Source organism: Dermacentor silvarum, chromosome 6 (genome assembly GCF_013339745.2).
Source record: "Dermacentor silvarum isolate Dsil-2018 chromosome 6, BIME_Dsil_1.4, whole genome shotgun sequence".
NCBI classification, from domain to species: domain Eukaryota; kingdom Metazoa; phylum Arthropoda; class Arachnida; order Ixodida; family Ixodidae; genus Dermacentor; species Dermacentor silvarum.
In genome coordinates this window covers 64,663,047-64,675,105 of record NC_051159.1, presented here as the reverse complement: position 1 = coordinate 64,675,105, position 12,059 = coordinate 64,663,047, and the positions used below count along the sequence as shown (strand labels likewise).

The 12,059-nt window shown below is 47.9% G+C and overlaps 1 protein-coding gene across 2 annotated transcripts; it reads right to left on the bottom strand.

The window, feature by feature from the left end:
* Positions 1-243: 243 nt before the first annotated feature.
* On the bottom strand, positions 244-11,685 carry LOC125946252 (uncharacterized). 2 transcript variants are annotated; one of them, XM_049668860.1, is made up of 8 exons: positions 11,386-11,685; positions 10,548-10,721; positions 10,367-10,469; positions 9,253-9,336; positions 8,251-8,487; positions 7,964-8,135; positions 7,752-7,900; positions 244-882 (listed from the first exon to the last, which is right to left on the bottom strand). In XM_049668860.1, the coding sequence occupies exons 1-8, from the start codon at positions 11,596-11,598 to the stop codon at positions 818-820; spliced, it is 1,197 nt and encodes a 398-aa protein (XP_049524817.1). In that variant the 5' UTR covers positions 11,599-11,685; the 3' UTR covers positions 244-817. The 2 variants fall into 2 exon arrangements, with proteins under 2 accessions (XP_049524817.1, XP_049524816.1); XM_049668859.1 differs by lacking the exon at positions 244-882 and adding an exon at positions 6,361-6,999.
* Between the last annotated feature and the right edge of the window lie 374 nt (positions 11,686-12,059).

Here is a 12,059-nt window from a genome sequence, read left to right as displayed (position 1 = left end):
GATGTGCCAAAGCTCTCCCTCATAGTTACATGTAGCTACACAATTTTCTTTCAAACCTAACTCAGAAATTGGCACCACATGCAAACACCCACTAGCCGCTTGGCAACAAATATGGTTTGTGCACAGTTGGCGAGTGCTTTGATTGTAGTCACGAGGCCTGAACTAGTTCAATGATTAATATTTTTCTTCTCGATTTGCCCGTACAGGTTATCTGGAAGCTGCCAACAAATGCTGGCCCTTGGCTTGGTCAAGTCTTTGATGCTGCCCCAAGGAAAGGTGGCTGCCTGACTGCATTAGCCAAGTAGTTCTCTTCGCTTGCCTGCTCGGAACAGAGTGGGGCACATTTCACCAGACGGGTGTTAGTGTGTTGCGGGAGTGTCTCAACACTTTTTTTATTGTGCAAGTACGCCCTGCGGCATAAATTCATGAACATAATAAGGCCTCTTTCCAGGGTTACATGCAGGAGTGGCATAAACATAAACAAAGGACCGTGTGTCCATTGGCAAAAGTCAGGCGGACGGCCGAGTTGTTGGCCCAGGCTACGTAGATGGCACGCATGGACTGTCTGAAGGCCCGGACAGCTTCTGAGAGATGCAGTCTAGTGTTCCCTCCGTAGCAGCTGTGCGACAGAAAGCGCAGGATGCAGGGGATGCCTGAGCACCACCTGTCTACGTGGCCCGAGCAGCCAGAGTCAATGAGGTGCCCACACGTATCCTCATGAGGCCGTCATGTGGTTGCAAAGGACTGACGCGACACACTTCATAGCATGGACCAAAAAAGGCGCAATTTATTTGCAAGGACAATATATAGTCTTGGGTCATGTGTTGCTCGTGGGGCAGTCTGCTGGCCTAGATGTGGAACACAGCTGATGGATCTTCCGTTCTAAGAAAGAACAAAACAAGCACAAAGCAAGAGGTTGAGTTCAGATAACCTTGCCACAGGTTGCAGTCTTCCGGGTAAAATTTCTCATTTACTGGATGGTTCAGCGAACACTTTCAAAAATTTTTAAAGGTCGCCTGTGGCAGTTAGCACAATCATACTTCATGAGCGGGTCTACTCGAAGAGGCGGACATTACTTGCACAAAAAAAATTAAATTGCATATTTCACTAACTAAACAAATTCCCTAATTAAGTTTTTAACTAATTACCTTATGGCCCATATTGCTATTTACAAATCCTAGCCATGGAGTTCTCAATCCGGATCCACTTGAAACAAGTTGTCAGGATGACACCAGTTTCGAGATATTATTTCCCGAACTTTGCGGAGAAATCCACTGGCATTCCAGTTACTTTTATGCTTCAATGCATAAAACGACTTAAGCATTACACACTGATTCCCGCCACTATTTCTTGCCAGCCTCGTTCCATTCTAACTCCCTTTCTTGTTTGACCAGTTAGCGCAGTCTGAGAGGTTGAGGTGACATTTTCTGAACTAGCTGATAGCAAGAGCCTCTGAACATCCTCCTTGCATGTGGCCATAGGCAAGTTGGAGACGGAATGAATCAAACTTGTACGGCCTATTCGCATTCCTGGAAATCGGGTCAGCGAGGAATTCAACTTCACCAACCCCACTATATATACGCACTTCTCAGTGTAAAGTGAGGACTGCATCTTGGATTGCACCAAGCACGGAGCCGAGCATCACACTCTTGCTTAGTTGCGCCACACACTAGGACGTCAATATATATATATACATACACATGGATGTCCTGCAGGTTACCTAGCACTTGGCTTATGGTCATGTGAAATGGTTCTGGGGTGGCGCTTATACCAAATGGAAGTCAAAGAAAGCAGTACCTGGCGAACAGTGTGCTGAAGGTGCCCACTTTCGAGGCACAGTTGTCCAGGGGAATCTGAGAGAAACCTTGGTTGGCGTCTAACTTGGTGAAAAAGCTGGCACCTGCTAATTCTGCTTCAGTGTCCTCTTTGCTTGGAACGGTAGAACTGCCCCCTTTTAATGCACTCATTGACATGACGCGGATCCATCCGCACTCTCAATCTCCCATCTTTTCTCCTTACTGTGACCAGTGCATTCACTCAGTCCAATTGGGTTTCGGTTTTGGCTATGATGCCTTCCGCCTCCATTCGCTACAACTCAGTAGGATAGGATAGGAATAAACTTTATTTGTCCAGCGGTTATGGCTGTTGGTGCCCGGGGCTAGGCTACCAGGGGTCCATCGCCGGAGAAAAATCTTTCGAGATCCTCGGCAATGGCCCTGGCCCGCTGGACGGCCCACTCCTGGTCCTCGGGTGCCTCGCTGAGGAGGGCGGCTTGCCATCTCTTATCGAGGCGCCCCGCTTCAGAGGGTCCTGCTGTTATCTTCCCCCTTCCTCTTGGTCCTTCTTCAGGGCGTTGACATTCCCAAAGTATACGGGCCATACCAGCCCGTTCGTGCTCGCACCACGGGCAGCCGGGCGACGGGTGCAGCCCGGGCCACAGGCGGTGCAGGTGGTAGGGGTTGGTGAAAGTGCCCGTCTGCAACCGCCTCAGGTCGACTGCCTGGGACCTGTCCAGCTGCCCGTGGGGTTGTGGATATGTCATACGTTCTTTCCTGTAGTGTTCAAGAACCTCTCGGTACGAGGCCAGAAACTCCTCGATATCGCAGTCGGCGTCCCCATGGCCCCCAGCTCCGTCCGACGCGATTTGGGTTGTGTTGGTAATTCCTCTGCTGGGGTTCCGCACAACAATGGCGGCTGCCCTCTGGGTGATCGCGTCGCGGCGGGTAAGTTGCCTCGCGACGAGATGGGCACGCTCGTTGTGGTTGGGCGGGATGCCGGTGTGTTTACGTTAGTATTGTTGTCGTCGCGGCTGTTGTCTTCTTTAGTACCAAGCTCCCCGACGTGTGCGGGGAACCATTGAGGGACTTGTTCGTAATCGTGCCGGACATGAAGTCCCCGGCTTTGGCGGTGAGCATGCGCGCCACATCCGCGGACACCCAACCTTTGGTGTAGTTCCGGATCGCTGATTTGGAGTCGCTTATGATCAAGCTATCCTCCGTACCTCCGTGGAGTACCGCGAGGGCTATGGCCATCTCCTCCGCTGCTTCGGCCGACGGCAGCCTCGCTGATGCCGTGACTCGAATCCTTCCCTTCGTATCTACGACCGCCATGGAGAAGGCGGGCTCCGCCGCCGTCGGCCAGCCGTGTCGTTGATGTTGCTGCTGTTGCTGCTGCCGTTTTTGTCGTATTAGTAGTAGTGATGGTGGTGTTGGCATCCCCGGTTCGTCTCGCACATTTCGTTGTAGTGGCGATGGTGGTCGTCGTCCCTCTTCGCCATCAACGTTACCGGCGGGCCGCGGGTACCTGGCTGCATCGACGAAGAGGACGCCTTCTCGTCTTTCGTGCTCCTCGAGGATAGCTGCCGCCCTTCGTTTACGTCTTTCCACGTCATGCGCCGGGTGCATGTTCTTCGGCATGTATTCCATCTGTATGGCGTCCCTGACTTCCGGTAGCAGTGTTTCCTTCAGTCCCCCCGCCTCATGATATCGAATCCCGAGCAGGTCGAGGATTTGTCTTCCCATTTTGGTGCCCGACAGCCTCTGTACGGGTCGCCGTTCTGGTGCTTTCCGGGTCGAGCAGGTGCCCGAGAACCTTCCAGGTGCGTCCCGCGCTCATGTTCCCGTTCATCGTGTCACACAGCTCCTGCCATTCTTGCTCGCACAGGCGGCCGCAATGCATCTCGATCTCCCGGTTGATTTCGGCGATCTTGCGTATCTTCCTCTTGAGTTTTTGCTTACTCGCTCTCCGTTGCATGGATTTATTGGCCGCAAGGAGATGTGCCAGCCGGCTGTCCACTCTGGACGGTTGGGGAGCGTCGTCGTTCCCAGCTCCCCGGGATCTGTCTCCTCCTTCTTTGGGGGATTCTTGTCGCCAATCCGTCCATTCGATCTCATCGGTGGCTTTCGCTACGTCCGCAAGTAGTTCTCTGCACCATTCGCTGATGTCTTCAATCGGGCCCTCCTTCTTGTCTCGTTCTCTATTTTTCCGGAATCTATCCCAGTCCACGATTCTTGCCTTTCGGCAGATGTCCTCCTCGCTTTCACTCTCTCCCACGGTCGCACACAGGATTCTGTGTTCACTCCCCAGGTCCTCGAAAGAGTTCGACCAAGTGACCACGTCCGTGCCCGACCAGACAGAGAGGTCAGGGGATGTGTCGCGGCACACTCCCTGTCCGATCCTGGTGTATGAAGCCGGTTCGTCGAGTACAGTCAGGCCAAGCTCGTCCATCAGTACACATGGCTTTCTTGAATGGTTGAGGCACTCTCCTCACGGGCATAGCAACTGGTCCAGCGCCGTCTCCCAAATTGATCGAGTACGTATACTTGGAGTGTCCAGTGCCAATGAACAGCTTCAAGAATTTGTCACTGATCCATTGCTTCGGGTTCTTGCAGGCTGACACATTGTGAACACGCTGCACCAGTCAAAACGTTTCGCATGCAGCCAACCTGAGCAGTGCCTGTTTCCCTTTCTACATGATAAGTAAACTGTGGGCTTCCACAAAGAGTCCACTTAAGCGTCAACGTAACTGTCCCCAAGTGCTGTATGACACCAAAACTCATCAGCAAGTGTTAATCGGACATAGAGGTCGCTTTCAATCTTTGGTATAGCGAGAATGGCAAGAGATTCAGCTGACCTCTTGTGTCCACTTTGACATTGATTCCCTTGTTGCCATCCTCTGCAGTCACCAACCTGTCATCTGAGCTGTAGATGCCGGCTATTTCAACTGCCAGGAATAGGAAGTCATTTTTTTGGTATCCTTGTTTGGTCGCTCCACCTCTTGCACATTTCGGCACGATCTACAGCAAGCAGCTAAGTGGCTTGGCCTTTGGCAGATTCCACAAGTGTTTCCCCACACCGGGCACCACTTTAGTGGGTGGCTTCTGTCGCAGAACCAACAGCAATGCAGAGGTCTACTTTTCTTTACAATGTCTCATCCCTTGGCGATTCCGTCAATGGCAGTGGAGGTATCGTCATGGTCCTAAACACAAGCCTGGCTTAATGCATCTCAGCCGCCTTGCAGAAATCAATGGCCTTGTCTGATGTCAGCTCCTTTTCGTGCAACAAGCGTGCTCTTAGCTTTTTGTCTGTGGTGCCACAGTCAAGCTGGTCGCGCACCATGAAGTCCTTCGGTTCACCAAAATTACATGATTGTGCTTCCAGCTGCACATTGCGTGAAGATTGCTCAAACAGTTCACCCTCATGTTGCATCCGCGTGCAGAGAGCATGCTTTTCAAATGTTTCGTTACGTTGCGGTTCGCAGTATGCATTGAACCGGTGAACTAGTGCATCATAGTCATCCTGTTCAGCTGGTGTGAACTGAAAAGTATTGAAGACATCAATGACTTCTTGGCCTGCTAAGTGAAGTATAATGGCAGCTTTCTCTGCATTGTTCGCTCCTTCCCAGTTTCCTTCAAGTAGGAATCGCTGAAACTTCTTCCAGCTGTCTGCTGCGTTCTCAGGCAACACGAGGCATTCCAAAGGAGGCAATGCGTCCATACTAGCTCATATTCTGGGAACCCCGCAGGCATCCCAATTCTGACACCATTCTAAGGACAATCTTGCTGGCTGGTTATTCAGACACGTGCGAGCTGTATGGCTTCTTCGGCGCGCTCTGTAAAATCGGTAGCGTCATCTTCTGTATCGCCACAATTATGGGGCAGCATGGCATCAAGCATCGTCGTTACTTCTCGACCGTGGAGAGGACCGAATGGCGTCGTTCTTGTTGTTTCCTGCCGTGTCGTATCATACGAAAATGTGACATATGGCAGTATATTGTCCCAATTCTTGTGTTCCACATTGACGTACATACAGAGCATGTCAGCGAGGGTCTTGTTGAGTCGTTCTGTAAGCCCATTTGTTTGAGGATGGTAGGCTGTTGTCCTCCTATGGGCCTTGCCGCTGAGCCTGAGCACACTTCTCAAAAGCTCAGCTGTGAAAGCGGTTCCTCTGTCTGTTATGACAGCTGTAGCACCATGTCTTATGACGATGTTCTCAATGAAACGTTATGCCACTTCAGCTGCCATGTCACTCGGAAGTGCCTTGGCTTCTGTGTACCTCGTGAGGTAGTCTGTCGCAACTATGACCCATTTATTTCTGCTGGCAGATGTCAGAAATGGGCCTAGAAGGTGCATTCCAATTTGCGCAAACGGCAACACCGGCACTGCAACGTGGTGTAAGAGCCCAGCGGGTTTAGTGGGTTGTACTTTGCGTCACTGACAGTCAAGGCAAGTTCTGATGTAATGCTTCACATCGGCTGCATGCTTTGGCCAGTAATATTTGTTTTTGACTCGTGCCAATGTCCTTGTGTAGCCGAGGTGTCGTGAGGGGGCTTTGTCGGGGCAAGCCTGCAGGATTTCTTTGCGGAAAGTATGTGCGACGTTGCTGGCATCTGATCGTCTTTGTCATCACTATCATGGCTCAATGCAGTGGGGGTCGCAGCAATATAGCATCAGGCCATGTGGTGCCCGCCAGGCAGCGTTGCTGGCCTAAATATGGCGCACAGCCAATGCAGTGGTCTGCAAAGCTCCCTTGAAATGCCAAGTCTTTCATGCTGTCCCAAGGAAAGGTGGCTACCTGACTTCGTTTAGCCAAGTGGTTCTCTTCATGTGTGTACTCTCAACAGACCAGCGCATACTTGACCACGGAGGCGTTGGTGTGGTTCAAATAAATCATTGTGACTGCATTGCGGATGTGTGTGTACACTTGAATTGTACTGTCATGTGGTCTCCAAAGCTCTCTTGACACGCCAAGTTCTTTATGGCTGTCTGAGTGCATTAGCCCAGTTCACACAAACTGTGGTGGCTGTCTAGCTGCTATTGCTTAATGTTGATGCCACTGGGAAGCGAGTGCGCCTTTGTGCGATGAGCTCCTGCTTTGATGGTCTTTCAAAACCAAGTGACATGTAGCACGGTGGAGACTTTTCACAGCTCAGAAAGCTCTCCTTATATGAAGAATGTTCGCAGCGCTCGACCACATCTTGCATGAGGTCATCAACGTATCCTGCATAGTGAAGAGGTGCAGTATCAGTATGAAGTTGTGCGCAAGTGTTCCGCAAGAAACTAAGTTGTGCGCAAGTGTTGGCAACCATTTTTTCAATTTTTTTGTGCATTATCTTTTATACATTAGGATACATTCATACAATAGGATTCTGCTTCCGACGCTCAGCAGAAATTGCTTTTCTCAAATGCAATAGAGTTCAGTAGAAGTGGTCCAGCAGTTGTGTAATGAGAGAACTTCTCAGTTTTACATGTATTCGGATAGATAAATAAGAGTTGACCCAAATTTGTACATTCTGATTAACACGCATGTATTTGCAGCACTCGCCCAAGCATAAACATCTTCCAATAGCCGTAAAACTTGGTCGTCTATAGCACCATGTTTGTCTAGCTAGAAAGAATTGTACACAAAGATCAGCTTCCCTTATCATCCTGCAAATTCATGTTTAGGTCGAACAAAAACCTGTACTGTACATATGTAGAGGTTAACTGTTATATTCTCAGTTCCTGTGAGTACGATTTTGCCAGATTTGGCACATCTTTATAGTTTCATTGGTTTCCTGCTAAGGTCATTAAAAATGCCGCCGCAGGGCATAATACCCCACGGTTTATTAAAACATTCGTTGACGAAACTAGAGCTTTACAAAACAGCAAAAATGCCAAAAATATCGCACTGCAGGGTAATTGCCCTATGGTTGGCAAGAATTTCGTGCACACGTGTTGGTATGTTACAATCTGTCCAGAAATGTTACATACCGTAGCTTGGGTCCTCTTTCACTGTAGTCACAGTGAAGTGGCCTCGCCTTGCCTTGGAAGATTTAATCTTCCACCGCTGCTCTCCATCCTGAGTGAGTGCTTGGTGCCGTGCAGCATTCTCGTTGAAGTGCAGCACAGCGAGCCTCGTTCTAATGAAGAGAGGTTTGAATTATACCCTTGTCTTATCTCTTAGATGTCGAAATTAAAATTACCTCTCTTGCATTCCGTCCACTGAGAAGGCATTGGACTTTGGAGCAAACCGATTCAGCACGCTGTGGAAGGACTCCAATGAAAACGTTTGCACCTCAGGAGAGAGCCGGCGGATATCCTTCAGTAGTCTCGCATTGTCGACAATGGTTTTGAGACGAAGAAATGCAGGTGATGCTGAAACAGATACGTATAACAAATTAAAAATCTTTTTAGCTTTTTATCTGAAGATGTGATGTCCACACTAAGAAATGCTGTGTAGGGCAAGAATACAATTTACAGTAGTGCTTACCTGGTCTCAACCATTCCCTGTCGTCAAGGGAGTCATGGAGGCATTTTTTGTAGGGCCCATCATGGCCATCGTGTTTGTTGCACACGTGGTTGAGCAGGCTTCTCCACATGCTGATGACAAGCTCACCATCACCTTGGCCCATGGCAGCCACCCAGTAGAGGTGGTTTAGGATGCTTTGGATCCAAGGTGTGATAACTTGATGTGTGCGGCTAGCAGCCAGGAGCTTTTTTTTCAGACCTAGAATATATGACAAGGGGTTGTTATTAGATATTTTATTTACTGACACTGCAGTCATAAAGCAAGGGTTGTCGCGTGAGCAAGATGGTTGTTACTAAGCAAGTAACAGTACCAGGTGCTGTATTGACCAATCTGGACCATAAAATGCAATCTTTATGCAAATTTATTTTCATTTTAAGAAACCAACACGCATTCCTGCATGTCACCTGTCCTTTTAGTATGCACACATTTCTAAAGATCACTTGTGATAAGAAAGTGCTCCACCTGCTTAGATGCATTTGTGCAATAGACAAGCATAATTTGCACAATAAATCGCATTGCAACGTACAGGTAGGCAATAAAAAAAATCCACTCTCTTTAATTACTCACTTCACATCACCTGTTGTAACTGAGAAATTGAAGCAGACCTGTAGTAAAGTCTGTAGGAAATCTTGAGACTAGACTCTCTTTCAAGATATGCAGCCTCCATGTGTGCTAAGAAATATGTCGCCGTTCCAGCTTGCAGTTCCTTCAAAGTGTGTCACACAGTTCGAGATTACCTTGGCCACAACAACAAACCATATTTTAGAATATTTTGGGCACAGATGTCGCAAGAATGCCATTGGTCTTAGGATTTAAGCTAGGCAGACATCTAGACATTGCGATCAATCATGCAAAAAAATGTCTGCCTTGTCAGGTAATCCTCTTGAATAGGCTGAATTGTGGTTCATGCGATTCTTGTGCGTGCTATTGTTAAATTGGCCTGAAACCAGGATATGTGCTTACCTTTAGCAACATGCCAAGTATCAAACCAGTGCTTAATCTCTGGCTTCTCCACGCGGCAGTACCGGTTGACACCAGGATGTCGGTCTGTGAAAAGAATGAACCTTAGTGAGCAAGGAGGTTATATAAATCTTCTAGAGTAGCAGCTCCTCGCAGTCACCTACGGGAGTGAGTGAAGCCACAGCGATCATGTTGCTAGCGGCAAAAAAGAGTGCATGCGTCGCATAGGCGGCCGCGGAATACACGCAGGAGTCAGTTTCATTTGCAGTACCGCAATAATATTTTGAGAAGAAACATCTTTAACATGTAAATCAGCTCACAATTAGCTGTCGTGAAAAAAAAGTTCTGCATCCAGCTCTAGCTGCAGGCTTTGAGAGAAGCTATCAGCAAGACACTTCGCTGTGTTAAATTACGAACAGTCTGTAATGTCATGTGACTGCTCAATATTCACCCCTGAATACCCGCTGGTTGGCAAGGAAAATTTTCAGTCATCTTTTGTAAAGACGTAGTACGCTTTCCAGCAGCAATTTGTGACTATACGGCGCATGAAAACAAGACATTTTGGCACTAACGTTGAGTATATCACCAAACTGGGATCCATTATATGTTTTTCAGCCACTAGATCACATGTAAACAAGAAAAGGTGTGAGGCACATGTAACCGAGAGCAATTGGCACCCACAACGACAGCTTCCCTGCAGCAGCTGCCCGCCCACATCACTAAAAGATTCCACCATGCACACGGCTTCCTTTTCCAGCACCAGCAAATCTCCTCACAGCTCATTGCATGTTGCCATTAACAGCTTCCACCACCAACCCTTGCGATAAGCCTTTTTACTTATCTGTTTCACAGCAAGTGTGTCGTAGTGTTAGAAAAAATGTCTTTTTTTGTATCATTACTGGCAGTGTTACACATACCTTGACCCTGCAATAAGATACATATCCAGACTTAGGGGCAGGGGAGGTTGCTATTTTGGACCTTCTCAATATACGTGGCTAGGCATTTGTTCTCAAGTTGATTACAACAATGTAAATAAGATGCTCTAGCATACACAGCAGCAATGCTTACTGTTTCAGATTGCATCACCAAAATTAAAAACACAATCTCTGTATGGTACCTGTTGTCAGCGAACGTATCCTGATGCCCAGCTTCTCGACACCCATCAAGCACTTGGCAAGCCCTTGTTTTTCCATAGAAACACTGTTAGGGACTTCAGGCGACTGCACAAATACAGCAGATAGTTTCATAAGAATTTACACAATATGCGTATAGTATGAATAGTAGCACTATGTGTTTACCTCTCCAACTTGCACTTGTTCTGTGTGCAAAATGCAGCCATTCTGCATAGAAAGCACACTGTATGTCATGTACTTGGCACTGTAGCCTGGAGAGTCACAGCGCCCGTCACCTGCCAGGTCGACTTGCAAGCCAGCAAGCTCACTGGCCATTTCAGCTTGCTTACGGTGGAAAAGCTGGAAAAACAAGTGCATAATATATAAGTGCCTAATGCATTGCTACAAAACTGCTACAATTTTGCTACCATAACAGCATCCTAATGTACTGGGGTTGTATTCAGTTGGGGCCATGTGCAAGGCACTGCCAACTAGAAAAAGCAGGATGGTAAAACTGTTCAATGTGAGCTAAAAGAAACACAAACAGTTTCTAAATTTCAACACCATGTACCAGAGTTTGTATTCTTTAGAATCATGATGAAGCAAGTTAGATGGGCCAGCTGGTTACAAGAATTAGGCAGCATGATGTTTCGGTGCAACTTTAGATGGCACAGATTGAGATAAACAGGACAAATGCCAGTGTTGGTCCTCAGAATCCCTAATTTGACATCTAAATTTGCACTGCAAGATCAGGCTCTATGATATCAGACTTGGCAGTCATGCAAGGGCTGTTGGTTGTACATTAGGTTGATAGAACATTACCCTAGGAAAATTCAAATAGAAATACTTTATTGGCTTCTATAGGTCTCATCTTATTGGATTATGAAATTATCGACTTGATACACTAATAAAACTGATAGCCTGTATTGGTCTATTAGCTTACAGGTGCATTGGTGTTGTATAAACCATCAGACTATGCCTAAATCATGCTCTAGTTCTTGTAAATGTGGCCCAGTAGGCGAACCTCGTTTATGGCAGGCAGCAAGTAGGCCCTCTGGTAGTTGTAGAAGGTCCGTTCTGTGATGGTCTGCACGCCGATAGAATTTAGGCACCTCAAGGTCGCAGCCACTGCACAGCCAGAAAATAGCACTCCTGCTGCCAGAAGAATGTTTCCAGCTCCACTCCCACGAACAAGTGGCTGGCTCCTCCACTGGAGCATGTGTTCTTTGTCACACATGCCCTCCACTATGAGCAAAGTGCCCACAACCTTGGAGCTGATGTCGCCTACTGCTTGGCCACAGACCTTGCAGGTGGTGAGCAATTCCCGCAGGCAGCTCCCAAAGACAATGAACTTTCGTTCAGTGTGCAAGGGCTCTTTCTACCCTTGTGGGGACTTCTGAACTCTCATGGTGAGCACTGCAGGCAAATGGCATCAAAAAACAGTCAGTACTTGGGTGCTCATATGTCTATTTGGAATTGTACGATGCATGGTGGCACCAGTTAGTTTGCTACCATTTTGCTCGTTGCAAGACATGCCATCTAAAAGCTGTCTGCCTCGCCTCCTGTGTATGAAACAGAGTTTAGCCACATGCTTCTCAAGAGAATCTGCTGCCTTTTCGCATCTATAGTTGTTCCACACATATGGCACTCTAAGTTGCAGTCACTCTAGCCCCCTATCACAGCTTGAGTATCATATAG